We start from the raw sequence: 21,052 nt of genomic DNA on the forward strand, positions 1-21,052 counted from the left end.
GTTTTAAGAAAGTTCAGGGTACACAATAAATGAATATTATCACATCAGATGTGGGGGAAAGGCACAGGAAAAAAAATTATAATAGTTTTTCCTTTTTCTTTTTTAAAAATGTATTAAAAATTTTTTTCTAATGTGTATTTACTTTTGAGAGAAAGAGAGAGAGAGAGAGACAGAGGCATGAGCGGGGGAGGGGCAGAGAGAGGGATACACAGAATCTGAAGCAGGCTTTGGGCTCTGAGCTGTCAGCACAGAGCCTGACATGGGGCTCGAACTCACAGACCATGAGATCGTGATCTGAGCTGAAGTCACTTAACCAACTGAGCCCCCCAGGTGCCTCTAAAAGATTTTATTTATTTTAAGTGATCTCTATAGCCACTGTGGGGGCTTGAACTCACAACCCTGAGATCAAGAGTCACATGCTCTTCCTACTGAGCCAGCCAGGTGCCCCCATTTTTTCTTTTCCTAAATTTTCTGTTATGCTTAATTTTTCTCTTGTAGTTAAACTTTTAAAATAAAAAAGTACAGGAAACTTATTTTTGTATAATTAGCTTTTAGGTAAAGGAAAGAAATGGAAAAAGTATAACCTGACATCAGGGATTTGTCCTAAACACACACTTGGATCCTTTGCTGTCTCAGTTCTCTCTCCTTTGTAAAGTAGGAATGATGAACCTGCTACATGGTGATGTACTATTATTAGTAGCTGATACTCTTCAAGAAGATTTTTTTTAAAATGTTGGTTTATTTTTGAGAGGGAGAGACAGTGTGGGAGAAGGGACAGAGAGAGAGGGGAAGATACAGAATCTGAAATAGGATCTAGGCTCTGAGCTGTCAGCCCAGAGCCTGATGCAGGGCTTGAACTCATGAACCATGAGATCATGACCTGAGCCAAAGTCAGATGCTTAACCGACTGAGCCACTCAGGCGCCCCTAGCTGATACTCTTTTTTATTGAACATTGTGTGTGAAGGTGCTGTGCTTTGTAATTGGTACACATCACCTCCTTGTGTCCAAATGGAGTCTTTACCTAGCCAGTTCATGTAGCTTGTTTGGGGTTTGGGTACAGAGCCCAGGTTTTGGATTCCTCAACTAATACTCTTTCAATCCATTGCACTGCTTCTCATGTAGTGGGTTGTTTTTCGGTGTTCTATTCCTCTGAAAATCAAGTAAAAATTTAAATAAATTAACCAAGTTTATCCATTCCCCTGTTGATGGACATTTAGGTTCTTGGCACTGTTTATTATTACTGTCAGTTTTTTAACAAGCATCTTTGTGTCTCCTTGTGTACATATGTGAGAGTTTCCTTAGGTTATAGATCTAAAAATGTAATTGGTTGGGGGCACCTGGGTGGCTCAGTCGGTTAAGCGTCTGACTCTTGATTTCAGCTCAGGTCATGATCTCATGGTTCCTGAGATTGAGCCCCTCGTCAGGCTCTGTGCTGATGGTGTTGAGACTGCTTGGGATTCTCGCTCTCTGCCCCTACCTTGCTCTCTCTCTCAAAATAAATAAAACTTAAAAAAATATAATTGCTGGGGCAACTCTCTGGTATGCAGATTCACTTACTAACCTGATATACAGATTAATAAATGAAGGTTCAGGGTTGTGAGAAGTCAGGGCTTGGGGACAGTCACATTGTAGCTCATTGCCAAGACTTTTTTCATCAGAGAACCCTATCCATGCATGAGCCTAGAGTAACCTATAGTGAGCAGAGTCCTCATGGTTTTCAGACTGATGCGAGCTGATTTTGAAGTGGTTCTGGAAGTGTGGGAAGGTGTACATACAGTGTAGACGTAATGAAAACGGGAATTAGCAAGTGGGCTGTCAGTCCAAGGTATGAGTACTTGAGGGCAAAAAGACCCATTTTTTACCAGAACTCACTCTTTTTTTTTTTTTTTTTAATTTTTTTTTTTTAACATTTTTATTTATTTTTGGGACAGAGAGAGACAGAGCATGAACAGGGGAGGGGCAGAGAGAGAGGGAGACACAGAATAGGAAACAGGCTCCAGGCTCCGAGCCATCAGCCCAGAGCCTGATGCGGGGCTCAAACTCACGGACCGCGAGATCGTGACCTGGCTGAAGTCGGACGCTTAACCGACTGCGCCACCCAGGCGCCCCCAGAACTCACTCTTGATAGCACTAACTTGTAATGTCGCCAGTAATGTTGCAGGCTTATAACATGTCACCTTAAAAATTTACAACTATGCATAGTGTTAAATTCAAACCCAAGTTAATGAATGTCTGTTGTCTGAAAAAGGATACTTTCTGTTTAATTTCACAGATTGCATTTTCCGTTTAATTTCACAAGTCAAAAGGCTCCAGGTTGTGACAGAAATGTACCTATTTGCTGTCTCCGTTCCTGTACAGATGCCCATGAAAACTGGTGCTGGTCAAGTTGGCTCAGGTTCTGCACATGCTGGGACTGGCGGAACTGAGTTCAGGTGTTGCAGTGTCCACTTCAGTGGTGCTGGGGTTGGGATGTGCATGCCTCTTCTCTGCTCTCCCGTCTCATCCAGCTGTATTTTAATCATCTCATTGCTTTCACTGGAGGAATCCTCTTGTCCACTGGTCTTTATAGGCAGAGAGAGTTATATATATATTTGTCTGGGTAAGCAAATCGATAAGCTTTCAATAAAGCGTATCAGACCATTTCTTTGGCAGGACCGACAAGAACAGCTTGTGAAGCAGAGCTGTTTCCAATGGAGCATGAAAAGCTTTGAAATTTCTCAGTAATAGCAGAGGGCAATATTTGAAACCATCCCTAAACAGTTGTTTTCCTCTTCCCTAACCAAGTTTATAAAAATTTGGTCAGACAGGCGTTTTGTTTTGTTTTGTTTTAAAATATTTTCAGTGTCTTGTTATCTGCTGAATGCACATGTGTTCCTGCACTTTTTCTTTCACGATTGAAACTTTAAACCCTTCCCTTAAGTCCCTCTAAAAACCTTCCTTTGCCCAGTACGGTTTGCATATGTGAGAAGGGTTGAAGGGATCTGGACCCTGGAGAAACCTCACGATTTGAAATCTGCCTGAGTAGTTGTTCACCAGGAATGGCCATGGTTAGTGCCATAGGGGCTCTTTGTCTTTCTCTCCTACCAAGATTCCTCACCCCAAAAAGACATTGGTTAATTGGGGTGTTTCAGTTTAGTTAATCACATCATGAGTGCCTGTGAACATAGCAAGAAGCATGATTGAAGCGTTTATAAAAATTTGGCTCATAGTAAGTCCCATAATTTGTTTGAAAGAATTACCTCTTCGGTGACATTAAAAAAAAAAAACCCACAAAGATTGTGGTTTATAACACCACACCTGGTCCAGATTGTACTGGATGAATCCATATTTGCTTCACTGTAAATGATTTTGAGGGTGGAATTCTTGGATTGCTTTCTGTCTTGTAAGCCCTTGACATTGTACTGGTACCTGTGTGCGCACAAACCTCCTGACATGGGAAAGGCCGGCTCAGCCTCCCACTGAAATGGAGGTTGGCTGCATTTATTCTGCATGTTCCTAGAATGAGGAAATGATATGACAATAAACAGAAATGCCCTTGCTGAAGAGAGAAGGGAAGCTGGTGTTTATCTGGTCAGGTGGTTTAGATTAGCCATGATGCGGCTCTGTATTATGTTACTTTAAATCATTGTGTCCCAACAGGACATAAATTATGAAGATTGTTACAGTATGTTTCATCCTATGTAAGATCAACAAATTGGAATAATTTTTTTATAGGAAAATCACAGTGCTTTTGGCAAGGCTATTGAAGCCTTTAATTTGACTTGGGTATTTCTAAAATATTATTGCCTAATATATAAAGTATGATTTGCATAAGGTATGAAATAATAAACTTTTAAAAACAAAAGGGAAGGATTTCTCTAGCAGCTGCATCAAATGGCAGAGCACTCCCATTCCATCCATATCTATATGTTTTCTTTGTCCCAGCGTCTTAGAGCCAGTTGTGTGCTCTTCCTCTAGTGGGATTGCAAATGAGCTGTGCAGGTCTTGGTGCAGACTTGGAGCTTCGCTGTGTGCTGCCTGCCCATCAGCCCTCATGTGCACAGAGAAGGCAGCCGCTCTGTGGTGGAACAGAATGGGAGCCTGCTCTGAAGAGGGAAAACAGACTTTCCCATGCAGGACATGCAGGAAAACAAACCATTTTTTTTTCTTTCTTTCAGGATATTAGGAATTACTAAAAAACAAAAAACAAAGCAAAACCCCAAACCCCCCAAGTCCAACTTGATCAACAGCTGAAGCCAAGGTAATTTATACAGGAGTATTGCAAAAAGAATTGACCTAAGTAAGCACTTATTCTTTTGTTTCTTCTGTTCATTACTGTTTCCTGCATTGTGAGCCTTATTTGTGAATTTTTAACACAGAGACTTAAATTTTTTTCATTTGTATTCAGAATACAACTGAATTTATTTGGCCACATGGAGCAAATTTTCTAGATTAAAAAAAAAAAGAACAGCTTAGAATTCCTTTGTGTGATATTGAAGCGGATTGGAACCTTTTCAGTGCACCACAGTAGCATGTGTTCTGTGCAAAGCGCTCTGCATGTTTTTATGAGACCTCCTCACACAGTGAAGTTAAGTAGTAGAGCCTCTGATTCACAGGGACTAGGAGAGGTGAGGGAGGTTTAGGATTCGCTCAAGGCCAGAGAATGAGACAAAGCTGGGATTAGAATTTTGCAGGATGAAATGACACCATCCACCAGACCTTCTGAGTCTTTTGATACCAAAAACAGGGTAAGTGCTAAGTCTGTTTTACTCTCTGTGTGTCTCAAGCCCTGAGAATATTCTTAATTCGTTAGTAATACTATTTAAAATACAGAAACAAGAAAGTCCCTAGTTTCAATCTGTTCACCATAGTAAGATCACTCCTTAAACCTCATCATAACAGGTTGAGGATGAATTCTGAATATATTCGTGGTTTGCTTTAGCTCAGTGCCTGAAGACTCTGACAGGTTCAGGGACCTTTCCAAGTTCACAACCTATGTGTGCACTTTGAAACAAATAAATACAGATGCCTTAAGAGATGGTCTCTTTCCTCACCAGGCTTCTTCTGGATTGACACTGTTTTCTCCGAAGTGGGTCTGGCAGGCTATTTGCTTGCAGTGATCCCTTGCAGCTGTCTATCACTGGAAGTCCTCTGCTGTATTATCAGGATCCCTGATTAGGCTTGAATATTTGTATTTGAGTGATGTATTTTTCTTACAGGAAACATTAGCAAATGTTGCCAAAACTGTACTTAAAAACTCTTAAAAGAAGAATTGATTGCATTTAGAACAAAGCAAAGGGAAGCCTAAGTATTAACTTGATGTTGTGACAGACCTTTTTATACCATCAGATATTTTGTGATGTCCAGTGAGATGAGACCCTGTTTTACAAAATGTGTACTGTTTGTAGAAGATGTATTTTCTGTACAATTAAGCTAAATGAGGTGTTGCTTTGTTTCTTTAAAATAATTTTTGAGGCCTCCCTGACCCCTTGTCATGCCGTTTGGGGGAGTAGGTGTTCTTTCTGCTCTAAGCCCCTGGTCTCTTCCTTCAACCCTTTTGGTTATTGTTGAAGGATCTCGACTTTGAGTTTAATTTTATATACTCCAGTTGTAGTGGGAGCTTTTTGCCTTCTCTCTCTCTTTTGAAATTTATCTGACAATTTCATGTCAGATATACACTAGAATTACATAGTTGCACCTCTTAAAACGAGCCATTTGATTATAAAGAAGAAAAGGTAAGGAGTAGGCTGCCATTTTGCCTATTATTTGATTTTTAAAAATGTATTTGGCCAGATCTTCTCTATATCTTAGTGGTTTGGATGCATAAAGTTAAAGCCTAGGGACATTTTTCTATATAGATTTGAATTTTTGTAAGTTTTATAATGATGACAATGCTAAGGGGCATCAATTCTAATTCTTTAAGAATCTAATTCATAAATTCTAATTTGCTAAAACAAAACAAAACACTTGGGTAGTCTTTGTAATACCTCTTACCTCATGAGACTCCTGAAAGTGAACAAATAGGGATTATCAGCTGGTTAGGAAAGAGAGCTTCCAAGGGGGCTTTTCCAAAGCAACTGGATGGCAGTAATGAACAGCCACCATGAACAGTGAGGCATCAGAAGTTATTTGACATTGGGAAACTCCGGGTAAACGGCTTCTCTCATGGATTCCCCTTGGGGTGATTTTGAAACCCTGGTTTCCCTCTGCTTTAGGGGGAAAGGATGAACAGCAAATGGTCAAACGTGCTGATTCCAAGAGAGCAAAACTGAAGGATTGTGAGAAATTTTAGAAGCAGCTAATCAGGTGGAGCTGTTGGTATGCCGCATAGTAGCTGATTAGTAGCTGATGATGATGTGGGGAGATGTTATTTATTTATTTACTTATTTAACTTTATTTATTTATATATATATATATTTATTTATTTATATATAAGCATGACAAGATGGGTTTATTGAAGTTACTATGGATATCCCATGGGGAGGTGTAATTTAAACTTACGTGCAGAGAACTTTAGAAATGAGTAATGTCTTTTCACGGAAGAGATCTTCTCAGCTTGTAATCATCTTGTCCAGAAAGCTTTTTAGGCACACATCAGATATGTGGTATCTATCTAGTTAGAGGACTTTCCCTAAAAGTGGAACAGAAATAATGAGCTCTTAGGTAAAATTGTGGGTGAAGGTGTTTATGTTGGTTAAACTCTGCTGCCTGGAGAAGAATAGATACTCTTCCGTAGACCTCTGTCAAAGAGTTGTTTTCCTACCCTGGGAATTTAGTCGTAATTTACTAATGTAATTATAAATCCTAGTTCTGCAAAAGAAAATTATTTTGCAGCTTGCTTCATTTAACAGTATATGTTGAAGGTAGTACCATGTAATTAGCTAAAAGCTGTCTTATTTTTCTGAATGGCTGTTTAGGATATTAGGGTAATTGCCAAAAATGGTGACTTAAGAACTTTTCTTTTTTTTTATTAAGGCTCTGCAGTGTTACGGTTCTGTGAGCACAGGTTTTGAAGGTAATGTGTAGGAAGTGAGCCTGCTATCTCTCGGGTAGTATACTTATTACCACCAGCTGAAGGGGCACTAAGCCTACAACGTTGTAGAGCAGGCTGCTCTTTCAGTAGCTTGTGGGCATTGTCTCAAGTGTCTGGGGAAGCCAGTTTTAAGTTCAGAGTGGAATATTCTTGGCTTGAGTTATTGGAGATGTTGCACTCTGTGGTGGATCAAGTAGAAGGCAGGTAGATTAGCGGCCTGGGACTGGTGAGGGTTGTATCTATCTCCAGACACATATACGGACTGCCTAGGGGGTGGTTCTCAGGTAAGATCTTTAGTCTGGCTCTTCAGGGAGACATGGGTCACGTGCTTCGCTAAGATGCTTACTGACAGATTGCCGGTTCCACTGGAAATCTTTCTATGAAGAAGATCTACCCACTGGAAGATTTCCACTGGAAATCTACCCACTCAGAGAAAGTTTTCCGTATGTTTCTGATTTTTCTCATCCTTGCAAGAGTGAATTTCTTTGGTCTTCCAGTGGTTCTTATACTAGGTTCAGAAAGGAATTCTTCCTCTCCGGGCCCTAGACACTATAATATTAAAATGTTGCTGATGATAATAATCACTAGCATTAACTGAGTGCCGGATAGAATGCCCAGTAAACTGCAAAGTATGTTAAAGAAATTACATTTTTACGTAAGAAGAAACTGAGGCTCATTTCAAATGTTAAGTGCTTTCTCAGAGATCAGATAGCTAGTAAATAGCAGCACTAGGATTTCAGTCTAGGTCTCTGACCCTAACGTTTTTGCATTTGACCAGTTGTGCAGTGTGCTCAAAATAAGAGTGACACTTGGGAGGAAAAAAAGCATGGATCAACTACCCCTTTGGTTGTGTCTGTTCCTCACAATTCTCATGTCGCTAGTCAAGGGTATTCTTCTGTTGCCTGCAGTGGCTAGAACAGTTAACAGTCTTTTTCGTGAGAAAGTCACGGTGAGTCACATAATGTTCTGGGGCAAAGGACGCCTTTCCTTGGTGCACCGAACGATGTTTATGTGATGGATCAGTCACCAATACCAAGGGAAGGTCCCGTCCTGTGACATGTGCGTGCTTGGCAATGATCTTGCTATGCATTTTGCTTAATAATTTTCATTATTTTTAATTAAAGTTGAAGAAGTGCAGACTCTAGCTGAAATTAAGGTAGGTTGTATTGCCGGAATCTGGTAATTACTTTAATTGATCACAAGATAGTTTCCTTGATCACCAATTAGACTAAATTGCCGATCATGTTTCAAGACGTGAAGAAATGCCCAAACTGATTTATGTAATAGTGTTTTCATTTCTAATCAGACGTAAATATCATTTCCTTCCATAGCAATTGTGTTTTATAAAAGAAGAGTTCTAGGCCTACAAACGTAAAGGTGATTCATAAACAATAGAGTTCTAATTCATTGAATGGGTAAAGGAAGTATTTAGAGGCTTAATGGAGATTGTACTGGGGAAATTACTTTGGAGTCGCTGGTGCTCATTTTCTTAGTGGGAGATATGTTCTTTTTTAGTGCATAATTAAAATAGTCTATAATCAAAATATAAAAGGCAGCAGATTTAAAGAACATATATCAAAGAGAATTGCTCTGAGTAATGAAAGATTTGTATTGTAAGTGTGTGCTAGAAGTTAAGTCTTAGAACTTAATAAATGATACATGTTATTTGGACTGAAGCTGCTTTTTAAATTCAGGGTGCTTTTAAACATTTCACAGATTGATACAGGATTTTTGTTTTGGTTTTGTGCATCTGATAGTCTTTCATATTTTCATGGAATAAAATGAAACAAAAGGAACTTTAAGAAAAATTAAAGTTCCCAAAGAATACTTGATTTGGGGTTCACGGAAAAATCTTTTAATTGCTGATGGTTTGGAGATTTCCAAATGACAAACTTCATTGGTCTAATTTACGGTGATTGTAATGCTTACATTCCTTAACATGGCAGAGTGACTTAAAAAGTCATACTTCATCATGCATTCATTGACTTGTTCATAAAATGTTTGTAATTTGCAATAGAGGAAAGACTGAAACTATTATCAGCCATTATATGTTATTTGTTGGCCATATGTTTGTTTGAAATGTCCGTGGCTCAACAGAACATGGCTCATAGACAAACTATGCTGTAAATTGGCACTAAAAACCCACCTAAACAGGTAGGCCTATGTTAAGAAGTTAACATGAGCCAAAATATTTTAATATGAACCATGTTACATACACTGTAGTATCTCAGCTCCCTTTAGAGTGAGATCTTCATTTGCATGGCATCTTTGTTTTTTTTTTTCCAAACTAACTTTTAAAAATAGAATAGGTGTATGTGTGGTACAAATTCAGAAGGCAACCAAGGGTCTAGTAACTCTTTTCCTGTCCCTGATTCTCAACCATCCAGTTTCCCTTCACCTGCTGTCATTCGCTGTTACCAGTTTCTCATGTGTGGTTGCAGAGATATTAATGCATGTAGTTTCTTCTCTTTTTGTACAATTCAGACTATTGTTATGCATTTGTTTTTCATTTAGTAATATGTCTTGGAGGTTTTTCCATGTCAGAAGATAGTTACTTGATTCTTTTCAGTGGCTGCATAGTACTCCAGTGTGTAAATGTACCCTCATCTATTTAATCAGTTTTTTACTGATGGACCTTTGGCTTTTTCAAATCTATGACTCTTACAAGCTGTGCAGCAGTGACCATTCTTATAATTTATGTATAAGTGTGTCTACAGGACTAATTTCTAGATGTGTAGTTGTCTAGCTGAAAGACATGGGCCTTTTTAATTTTGATGAATGTTGTCAAATTTTCTTCCAGAGTGATGATATCAGTTTATGTTCACCAGAGACATGAGTGCCTTTTCTCCCCTGTCTTCATCAACAGAATATTATCAGACTTTTTGATCTTTACCAAACTGATAGATTTAACTTAGTTTCCCACCCCCACCAACTTTCCTGAGATACACTTGACTTAAAACTTAGTATTAATTTGTACTTCTTTTATCATGTATGACTTTGAGCAGTTTTTATGTTTAAGAACCATTTGATTTCTTTTGTTATCTGTCATGTCCTTGGCTCATTTAAAAAAATTGGGTGGTTGATCTTTTTCATATTAATTTGTAGGAATTATTCATGTTGAGGAAATATGTACTGCAAGTACAGCTTACTGTTTGTCTTTTAATTTTGTTTGTTGGTTTTTATTGCCATACAGAAAAAAAATTTAATGTAGTAATATTTACCTGTTTTTTAGTAGTGGTGTAAAGTTTTCTGCCTATAGAATTCATACATTTCTTGTTAAGTTTATTCCTAGATAATTTTTGGTACCATTTTAGATGGGATCTTTTCTTCTAATATATTTTCTAATTAGTTGTTGTTAGTATAAAAAGGCTTTTTTTTTTTTGGCTTGACTTTACTTGGGAATCGTCTTGACTTTAATGGGAATGTTCTACTATTTCCCTTTTAAGAATAATATTACCTTTTGGACTGAGACTGTGTTCCTTTATTTAAAGAGGCGTCCAATTTGGGTTCTTACTAATTGTTGTTATGATGAACAAACAGTGATGATTACCCATGTAGCCAATTTTGGTATGTACATTTTGATGCTGTGGTTACATGTTCCTGTATTACCCTCCAAATATAAAGCAATTTTTGTACTCATTACTTGCTATAAAGAGAAAACAATTGATAACAACAAAAAGAGAGGCCATATATTCTTATTTCATTAAGAGTTTTAATACATAAGAAATACTGAATTTATCAAATATCTTTTCAGAATTTGTAGAAGTCATGATTTTTCTCTTGATTGGTTAATATAGTGAAATATATCATTATATTTCTTATATTGAGCCTTCCTTAGAATAAATCCCATTTGTTCATGGTGTTTTGCTAGGTTTTGTTTATTAAGATTTTACTTAATGTGAGATCAATCTATAGTTTTATTATTATATGCTATATTTGCGGGAATTTGGAGACAGTGTTATGGTAGTTTATAAAAATAATTTGGATATGTTCCACTTTTTCTGTGCTCGGGAATAGTTTAGTTAGTATTAGGGTTAACTCTGCTTTCAAGGTTTTATAGAATTTTTCTTTGAAATGACTGGGAACTGTTACTTTTCGGTGTCACTCTCGTTTGTATGTTTTTGTCTTCTGGGATCAGTTTTGATAATTTTTATGAAGGAACTATTTTACCTATGTTTCGAAATTTATTTGTATAAATACTTGTATCTGTTTAAAATTACTTTTTTGTATGTTTTGAAAAAAATTTTAAATGTTTATTTATTTTGAGAGTGAGCAGGGGTGGGGTAGGGACAGAGAGAGAGAGAGACAGAAGATCCAAAGCAGGCTCTGCGCTGATAGCAGTGAGGTTGATGTGGGGCTTGAACTCACAAACCATGAGATCATGACCTGAGCTGAAGTTGGATGCTTAACTGACTGAGCTACCCAGGTGCCCTGAAGTATCTTATTTTCTGTTACATAATTTTTACAGCTTTTGGATTTATTAGTTCTGCCATTTTTCTTTCATGTTCATTTACATCTGCTGTTCTCTTTATAGTCATTCTTGTTCTCCTGCCTTCATTAATTTTTTTTATTTGTTTATGAATTTAATTTATTTGTTTTTACTCTTTCATTTTCTTAAGCATGTAAAGATGTTTATCCTGATCATTGCTTTACACATATCCTGTATGTAGTGCATACATTATTAATTTCTATTCAGTTTCAGGTCTGATTTCTTCTTTTAATCAAGAATTTAAAAGGAGGATTTAAAAAAATTTCCAGGTAGTACTTTTTGCTACTTTTGTTTTTAATTTAATCAGAGGATGTCGTCAGCACTGTTTCTACTTTTTGGAATTTATTGAGATTTTCTTTGTGGGCCAGTATATGTTCAATTTCTGTGAGCGTTCAGTAAATATTTTATTTTATTTAAAAATTTTTTTTAATGTTTATTTATTTTTGAGAGAGAGACAGAATGCGAGTGGGTTGGGGCAGAGAGAGAGGGAGGCACAGAATCCGAAGCAGGGTCCAGGCTCTGAGCTGTCAGCACAGAGCCTGACACCGGGCTTGAACTCATGAGCCTTTGAGCTGTGAGATCATGACCTGAGCCGAAGTTGACCACTTAACTGACTGAGCCACCCAGGCACCCCTCTGCCTCATTGATTTTGTTGCTATGTTATTTGTAGTATAGCTATTCATAATTATTCAATCCTCATTGAAGATACACTTTATACATTAAAAAAATTTTTTTTTACGTTTGCCTGTGTCTTTATTTCCAGCATTTGAGGTTTGCTTTGTGCTTCATGTAGTTTTCTCTTCTTCTTCTTCATTTTTTTTTTTTTTTTTTGATAGGGGATAGGGGCAGAGAGAGATTCTTAAGCAGTCTCCATGCCCAACCCAGAGCCCAACGAGGGCTTCTTTCCCACGACTGTGAGATCATGACTTGAACCGAAATCAAGAGTTGGACACTCATTCAAACCCTTTTTTCTTTTTAAGTTTTATTTATTTTTCTTTTTTAAGTTTTTACTTATTATGCAGTAGTCTCTGCACCCAATGTGGAGCTCGAATTCATGACCCTGAGATCAGGAGTTGCATGCTCCACCACCTGAGCCAGCTAGGTGCCCCAATGTTCTCTTCTTTTCAGTTGGATTATGGCTCTTTATGTTTATTGATTGGAAAGATGTTTGGTCTTGTTAACCATGACATAGCCGATATAATTTTTTCTCCCTTCATTTAAATCATGATGGATTTGTGTTTTCTTTGCTTCATTTGAATTGTGTTTTCTTTGACCTAATTGTGAATGCTTTTATTATTATTTTTGTTTTTCTTGTGGACGCTATTATACCTATAATTTTACACAGCATACTTAATCCTCTATTTCTTTAGATTACATTTATTTTATTTTATTATTTTATTTTTTAAGTTTATTTATTTTGAGAGAGAGAGAACCAGCGGAAGAAGGGCAGAGGGGGGATAGAAGATCTGAACTGGGTTCCACACTGACAGCAGGGAGCCCAATGCAGGGCTCAAACTCATGAACTGTGAGATCATGACCTGAGCCAAAGTTGGACGCTCAGCTGACTGAGTCACCCAGGCAGCCCTTTAGATAGCATTTCTTTAGATAGTGATATTCCCACTGAGCAGTATTAAAATTGAATTTCTACTTTCTTCTACTTTCCCTTCACCATGCAGTTTTGTTTCATTTTATTTTTAGTTTGAGTGCTTTAAATATACTTTGGATCTTTCAACTTTCAGACTTTTTAAACTTTCATTTACCTTTTCCATTTCTTCCCCTTTTCTTCCATCTCTTCTAGTAGTTAATAACATTGCATTGCGTTTCATGACTACAGTCCCTGCAGTTGTTTTATTTTTTTTTAATTTTTTTTTTCCAACGTTTATTTATTTTTGGGACAGAGAGAGACAGAGCATGAACGGGGGAGGGGCAGAGAGAGAGGGAGACACAGAATCGGAAACAGGCTCCAGGCTCTGAGCCATCAGCCCAGAGCCCGACGCGGGGCTCGAACTCACGGACCGCGAGATCGTGACCTGGCTGAAGTCGGACGCTTAACCGACTGCGCCACCCAGGCGCCCCTCCCTGCAGTTGTTTTAAATATATTCCTAGAGCTGAGTCAGTTTGTTGCTTACTGTCTGTACCTTTGATACCATTTTTCCATCCATCTGTAGTTACTTATATTTCATCCTTTAATAAAAATTTCCATAGAAAGGATGAAGAGGATGCATTACATTTGAACAACAGTTTAGTTGGGTATAAAATTCTTTGCACTTTGGTTTCCTTAAGTCTTTATAGGCATTGCTCCTCTGATTTCTGTGTTAAATGTTGGCACGTGGAAGTTTGAAGTTGGCCAGGTTATTTTTCTTTGTATAAATGAATTGATCCTTTTGACTAGATGCCAAAAGGATTTTTTAAGTCTTCAAATTCACTAACTTCACTGGGATGTATAGAAATGGTTGAATTCTTACAATCAATAGATTTAAATCTTTTATTTCTGGAAAAATTTTTGAGTTATATCTCTAATTTCTTTCTGTGTTTGTTGTTGTCTTACTCAAAAAAGTTACCTTTATGTTAGATCTACTTTGTCTTCTGTACTTATTTTTAATTCTTATAAACTCTTATCAATTTCTAGTTCATTTTGTCCATCTTCTCAGACCTATCCTCTAAGCTTCTCACTGGATTGTTAGTGGTGTCTATTCTGCCTTGGGCTCCTGGCAGTTTTCTTTGATGGAATGGTTTTAGAAAGCCTGTACTTTTAGCTAGCTCAAGGCTTTTAGGTTCCAACTGGCATTCTGGTAACAAATAGCTAGGGCTGTAAAAAGAAATCTTAGAAAGAAGGGACAGATGCTTTTCACCATCTGCCAGTTTTGCTGTTTATTCCTGTTCCTTCTTTATTAATGCCAGATAATCAGAATTCCCTTTTGAGGTTTTGCTTTTTTCCTCTCCACTCATTTCACTTCCTTGCAGAAATCCTTTTTACTTTAATTTGAATGAGTATTGTTATGCATGTTTTTAATTTGTGGATTTAAAAATATTTGGGGGATTATTTGGTTCTGTTATATGGAAGAAGGATTATGAAATTGTCTCCTTGCTCCCAGAGCAGAAGCAAGCGTTCTCTCCCTAGGGAAGAATTAGTAGTAGATCCTGTGTAAATGGTTTATTGGGCTTTGTGATATTTAATTAAATGCAAATATTAGGTGACAGTTGAAATATGTAAAGCAGAGGAATACACAGATTTGGAGGATCTTTGGAAGTGCCCTTTATTTTCCACCCCTTTTACGCCCTATGTAGGTATGGTAGGTTTTTCTTTGGTCAGTGCACCTCTTAGGGTATGAGTATTCTCTTTTTTTTTTTTTTTAATTTTTTTTTTTTTTAACGTTTATTTTTGAGACAGAGACAGAGCATGAACGGGGAAGGGGCAGAGAGAGAGGGAGACACAGAATCAGAAGCAGGCTCCAGGCTCTGAGCCATCAGCCCAGAGCCCGACGCGGGGCTCGAACCCACAGACCGTGAGATCGTGACCTGAGCTGAAGTCGGACGCTTAACCGACTGAGCCACCCAGGCGCCCCTGAGTATTCTCTTTAAGTCCTATCTGTTATAGGGTAGATTTTGCTACCATGCTGAGAGCATGCTGGTAATTAAAGATTTGAGGAGCACTTCTGACTATGTTCAAATCATCCCCTTGATCCACTTGGTTCTTTGGAAATAGTAAGGGATGCTAAATGTCACTTTGGACCTTTAGGGTAACATAGTTCAAAGAAATTGTGGCCACATGACTTAAGAGCTTGGGTAACTGACTTTGCCCACCTAATTTCTTATCATTAAGCTGTTTTCCTCAGTCAGTGTGCATCAGGGTATTACTCCATAGTATATTCTCTATTTGTCTGGGATTTATGGCATGTGGGAAAAGGAAAATGCCATTCTTCTGGAGACACCAATTGGAATCTTCGATTTACAAGACCGTGATTCTCACTTATCGTTGCATTCTGTAGGGTTTATCATATGCAGTTTGGCCAGAGCAGTGCATGGTAGCAGTGTGTGCCATTGCTGATCTCTTACTTGGGGCCAGGAGCTGTGCTGAGTGCTTGTATGTCACCCATCTCATTTTTATTAGGGTGACTACATACTGCTTTTTATTATGATCCCCAGTTTACTGGCCAGAGAACCGAGGCTCACGTGACAGGTTGTAGAGTTGGAATTTAAATTCAGCGCTTTCTGGTTCAAAAGCCCCTGCCTTTAAATTTTTTTTTTTTCAACGTTTATTTTTTGGGACAGAGAGAGACAGAGCATGAACGGGGGAGGGGCAGAGAGAGAGGGAGACACAGAATGGGAAACAGGCTCCAGGCTCTGAGCCATCAACCCAGAGCCCGACGCGGGGCTCGAACTCACGGACCGCGAGATCGTGACCTGGCTGAAGTCGGACACTTAACCGACTGCGCCACCCAGGTGCCCCAAAAGCCCCTGCCTTTAATGACTGTATTACTGTCTCTCAGGGGGAGTGCTTAACTTTGGAAGCCTTTTAAAGCTAAACAAGAGTACAGCGTTATAGGCAAACAGACTAAAAATTCTCATTATACATCATTTAATGCAGGTTAATTCTGTATTTGAATAAGATTTTTTTCAGTTTATTTATTTATTTTGACAGAGAGTGTGAGCAGGGAAGGGGCAGAGAGAGAGAGAGGGAGAGAGAGGGAGAGAGAGAATCCAGAGCGGGCTCCGTGCTAACAGCACGGAGCCCGACACGGGGCTCGATCTCATAGAACATGAGATTGTGACCTGAGCCGAAATCAAGAGTCCAGTGCTTAACCGACTGAGCCACGCAGGTGCCCTGTATTTGAATAAGTAAAACAGACTTTCACTTTTGACTTGTTCTTCCCCTCACATAACCTAGAGAATCAGATTATGAAATGAGAAGAGGTAGGGGAGTGAATATTGTTTTCCACTAATAATTCCATACATGGTTAATTGGATTTTGCTTGAATGTTCTTCCTTTTCCTGACAGGTAAAACCTTCAGGCCTTTAATATCAAAATGGGAGTCTTTATCCTGAATAAAATCATTCTGTGATAGGAATCATAATGAGTGACACAGAATGGATTAAAAAATGGCATCTTCTAGGGGCACTTGTACCCCAATGTTTATAGCAGCACTTTCAACAATAGCCAAATTATGGAAAGAGCCTAAATGTCCATCAACTGATGAATGGATAAAGAAATTGTGGTTTATATACACAATGGAATACTATGTGGCAATGAGAAAGAATGAAATATGGCCCTTTGTAGCAACGTGGATGGAAGTGGAGAGTGTGATGCTAAGTGAAATAAGCCATACAGAGAAAGACAGATACCATATGTTTTCACTCTTATGTGGATCCTGAGAAACTTAACAGAAACCCATGGGGGAGGGGAAGGAAAAAGAAAAACGGTTAGAGAGGGAGGGAGCCAAAACATAAGAGACTCTTAAAAACTGAGAACAAACTGAGGGTTATTGGGGGGTGGGAAGGAGGGGAGGGTGGGTGATGGGAACTGAGGAGGGCACCTGTTGGGATGAGCACTGGGTGTTGTATGGAAACCAATTTGACAATAAGTTTCATATTTAAAAAAATGGCATCTTCTGTATTTATCACTAACTTGGAAATCCACTCTTCTGTCAGTTGGGTGATCTGAAAAACATGGCTCAGCTAATATCAGATTGGATTTTCTGGATATGGGTAATAAAATTGAATATTTGTTTATGTGGCTACAATGGGTACTGCCCTATGAATTCTATAAATTTGTAGTCAATGTGCCATTACCTTAGAGTCTTACCGAGTATTTCTGCTTTCTGGACACATGAGAGACAGACCCTCGTATTGTTAGCGATTGCCTTCATAAAAATTGGAAAACAAGCAAAAGGAAAAAAGTTTATCATCCTCTCAGAACAGGCTTGCCTTCCACTTAGCACAATTAGGTGTGCCCTTTCCCTGTGGTATGAAGACAGAGCCCTGCAGGTCTGCACTTAGGCCTGTGGCCAAATCTGCCTCCCTGTGCCCCGAGGAGGTCCGCTTTCTGTTCCTCATGGCCGTGCTGGGCAACAGCGAGAAGACCCACAGCAGGCAAGACGGTCTTTCCTGTTTCACTCTAGATGTCAAAAAACAGTCTTTTATCCTTTCCTGTCTTCTCTGGGAAATGGGATGGGGAAGTTTTTCATTTCTGCCAGTGCTTTTGCTTAAGACACACTTGGAAGTTATTTTTCCATAGTCTTGGGGTCGATGCCTTAGTTTGCAACCCAGTCACCAAACTGGAAAAGTAACCCATAAGATTGGGATCCAGGTAGTGAGATCCAGGGCACTAGGTTGAAGGGAAATTATTCCCGTGCTATTTTGGAGGGTCTTGTCCTGAGGACAATTAAACAGTCCAGACAGGTCACTGGGTGAGACCAATTTCCTGGTTTGTTTATTTGAGCCTGATTGTTTTTCACTGTTGAGCAGCAGTTCACAGTCCTGCTACACCATTCCCCAGCTCTCTGGAAAGCAGTCCCTTTCATATTTGATTTCTCCAGGCTTCCCTAAGGATCCTAGCTTTGTCTTCATCTGGCTGGATTGCTCTGGTCTCTCTCTGTCTCAGGTCCAGGGTAGAGGGCAGTGCCACTAATCAGTTTCAGTTCCATCTCATGCAGGCATTTGGCTTTATGTCCCGAGTTGCCCTGCAAGCCGAGAAGATGAATCACCACCCGGAATGGTTCAATGTGTATAACAAGGTAACTAAATTGCCTTATTTGGGGATCACCTTAGCTATGGGGTTCAGGAAACTTCATTCTTCCTTGTCATCCTCTGCAGCCAAGTGTCATTGTGCTTTATGAAAGTGTTCTTTCTCATTCTTTTGCTGAGAATCCCTGTGTATTATTGCAAATTAGTAACAAATTTTCATATCTGCTCAAGAGAGCAATGACAAAGCTCTATTTTCATGCTTGTCTTCTATTGAAACTAATAGGAGCGAGCTGGGCCAAGTTGGGCTTCTGGATTTCACTTGAAAATCAGCCAGGCAGATAAATTTGTGAAAGAAATGGTAGCAAATAAGAAAGATAGGGCCTCGTTTGTCTTATTGAAATAAATATGCTCAAGAACTGTGCTTTAAATAATAACTGTTTATTAAATTCTGTATTCTAAGTGGGAACTGGCTTTCTAAAGACAAAGAGCAGGTGAAAAAGATTTTATGTAGTTTTTTAGGGGGCACAGTAGGGACAATCATGGTACCCCCCGAAAAATGTCCTTGCCTTTATGGCCATGACATTTGGAATATCTTACCATCTAGATTTCTATGCAGTTCTGTTTTCTCTTTAAAAGTCCTCTTTGAAAAAAGAGAAAATTTCCTGATGTACTTGGGATTTATTAGAATAATTCAGAACATGCAGGTACCACGGTAAACTTTTCTTTCCTAGTTTCTTCTCTTTGTCCATAATTTTGCTTTTGCTTTTTAATTTATTTTTCAAGAAGTGACAGTCTGTTCCTCCACCCCACCCCCACCCCACTTCCCTAATTTGGAAATGGGCTTTTCTGAACGTGGTTGCTAAGATATTACATTTGATAGCTTGGTTTTTCTCAGTGGCCTGAAAATAGTCATGTAATTAAAGTAATGGGAGTTAAAATGGAACCTTAGTCTCTCTCTCTCTCTTTTTTTTTTTTTTTTTTTTTTTTTTTTTGAGAGACAAGATTTGAGATGCTGGCAGCTGAATTGCCCTTCATATGAGAGGACCTTTTTATCCCTGGGCGGCTGCTGGGCCCAACCTGAAGCAGACTCTGTCCCTGGAGTTTACTGGGTTTTGGAAATGCTGTGATGATTTGTAATGTAGTATTTTGTAAATCATTTAACCTCCCTAATTCTCAAATGTGAATGTGAATAATAGATTGATTTCTGAACCACCAAAGATGAGTACCATGAATTGCAAGCTACAGGTTTTAAAAACTACCTTTGTGTCTCTTAGGTGCAGATAACCCTAACCTCGCATGACTATGGTGGACTGACCAAGAGAGATGTGAAACTGGCCAAGTTTATTGAAAAAGCAGCTGCTTCTGTGTGATTTCTTCCAAAATGCATGTCAAACCCTGTACACATCTTAGTTGTCATGTATGTTGAAGGCAGTTTACGTGAACAAATTAAGTTGTAAATTTAAGCTCACCTTTTGCACAGTCTTGTACAATCAGTGCTTAATTACAAAATGATTTAAACTTGAGCCTGAGGTATTTTTCATTATTTCTAATTGTAAACATGAGGCAAACCAACCAAGGTAATTATATTCATAATAGTCAAAAAGAGAAATAGCATTCTTTCTCTGTTTTGTTTTGTTTTTATTTTTGAGAAAGAGAGAGAGAGAGCGCACGCATGAGCAAGTGGGGGAGGGAGAGAGGGAGACATGGAATTTGAAGCAGGCTCCAGGCTCTGTGCTGTCACTGCAAAGCCCCATATGGGGCTAGAACTCATGAACTGTGACATCATGACGTGACATGAAGTGGGATGCTTAACCTACTCAGCCACCCAGGCACTGGAGAAATAGCATTCTTGAAGACCAGAAATTGGGATGGGGGGTATTCACACATTTTATAACCCAGAAATCCAAGTGATTATGGTGACTTTGCCAGTGCACTGTGTTGGAGGATAGTTGTACGGTAGAAAAACAGTGAACCCTGTAGGTAAAGGGTTTTAACTGCATGCAATAATTCTTATGATGCCAAAGTTGATTTGGATTTTAGCTGCTATTATACCTATGTAATTAATTAGGTTACAGAAGTCACAAAAATTGGGTAAGCTTTCTTGTGTTTTATCATTTTCAGACAGGGAGTTGAAGAAGAGGACAAGTGTCTTATCCATGGCTTCTGGCAACATGGGGCGGTATAAGGACTCACTGTCACAGTGACCAACTTGCCAGGTCATTATTTGACTTACTGAGTGAAGGAGGAACCAAGGTCATTTTTAAAAATCATTTGCCGTTTGTGACTCCTGAACTGAGGGTCTGTAGCCACTGAGTTAGAAGTTACTGAGCTTTTATCTAATGATAAGCTCTATTTGTTTTGTGTGTCACTGACAGGAGTAAAATGGAATATAAAGTAATCTATTATTTAAAAATTGCAATAATAGTGTTCTGTGAAGGAACTCAGGAATGTACCTATTAATCAGATTAGAATGTAGATTAAAATAATTTATATATAGGGGTGCCTAATCATCCAACTGTTGGTTTTTGGCTCAGCTCATGATCTCGGTTTGTGAGTTTGAGCCCTGCACTGGGGATTCTCTCCCCACCCCCCAAAATAAATAAATAAGCTTAAAAATTATGTATATATAATACATATATATGTATAATTTATTATACATATATAATTTAATATATAATTATATATTATATATAATTTTTTATACATAAAAAAGAACATATATATCTATATATATGCCTATAAATATCTGTCATTTGAATATATATATATATATATCTGTCCAAGGAACATGTGTTCATCCCTTGAAGCATTATGGTAGTAGGATTTAACAGGGATAATCTTTGTAATCCGCCTCATTTCAGAGACC

The 21,052-nt window shown here is 38.5% G+C and overlaps 1 protein-coding gene across 3 annotated transcripts in view; it reads left to right on the forward strand.

Moving 5' to 3' along the window:
• The window catches only part of PCBD2 (pterin-4 alpha-carbinolamine dehydratase 2), a 54,329-nt gene extending 34,620 nt beyond the window's left edge, over positions 1-19,709 (forward strand). For 2 of the 3 annotated variants that reach the window (XM_030318475.2, XM_032592887.1), the window contains exons 3-4: positions 18,156-18,236; positions 19,461-19,709. In XM_030318475.2, the coding sequence (XP_030174335.1) occupies positions 18,156-18,236; positions 19,461-19,556 (177 nt within the window). In that variant the 3' untranslated portion in view covers positions 19,557-19,709. Of the gene's footprint in view, positions 1-4,164; positions 4,242-18,155; positions 18,237-19,460 lie in introns of those variants that run through there. The other variant, XM_030318492.1, reaches the window with a different exon arrangement.
• Positions 19,710-21,052: the final 1,343 nt, after the last annotated feature.

This window comes from Lynx canadensis, chromosome A1 (genome assembly GCF_007474595.2).
Source record: "Lynx canadensis isolate LIC74 chromosome A1, mLynCan4.pri.v2, whole genome shotgun sequence".
Lineage (NCBI taxonomy): Eukaryota > Metazoa > Chordata > Mammalia > Carnivora > Felidae > Lynx > Lynx canadensis.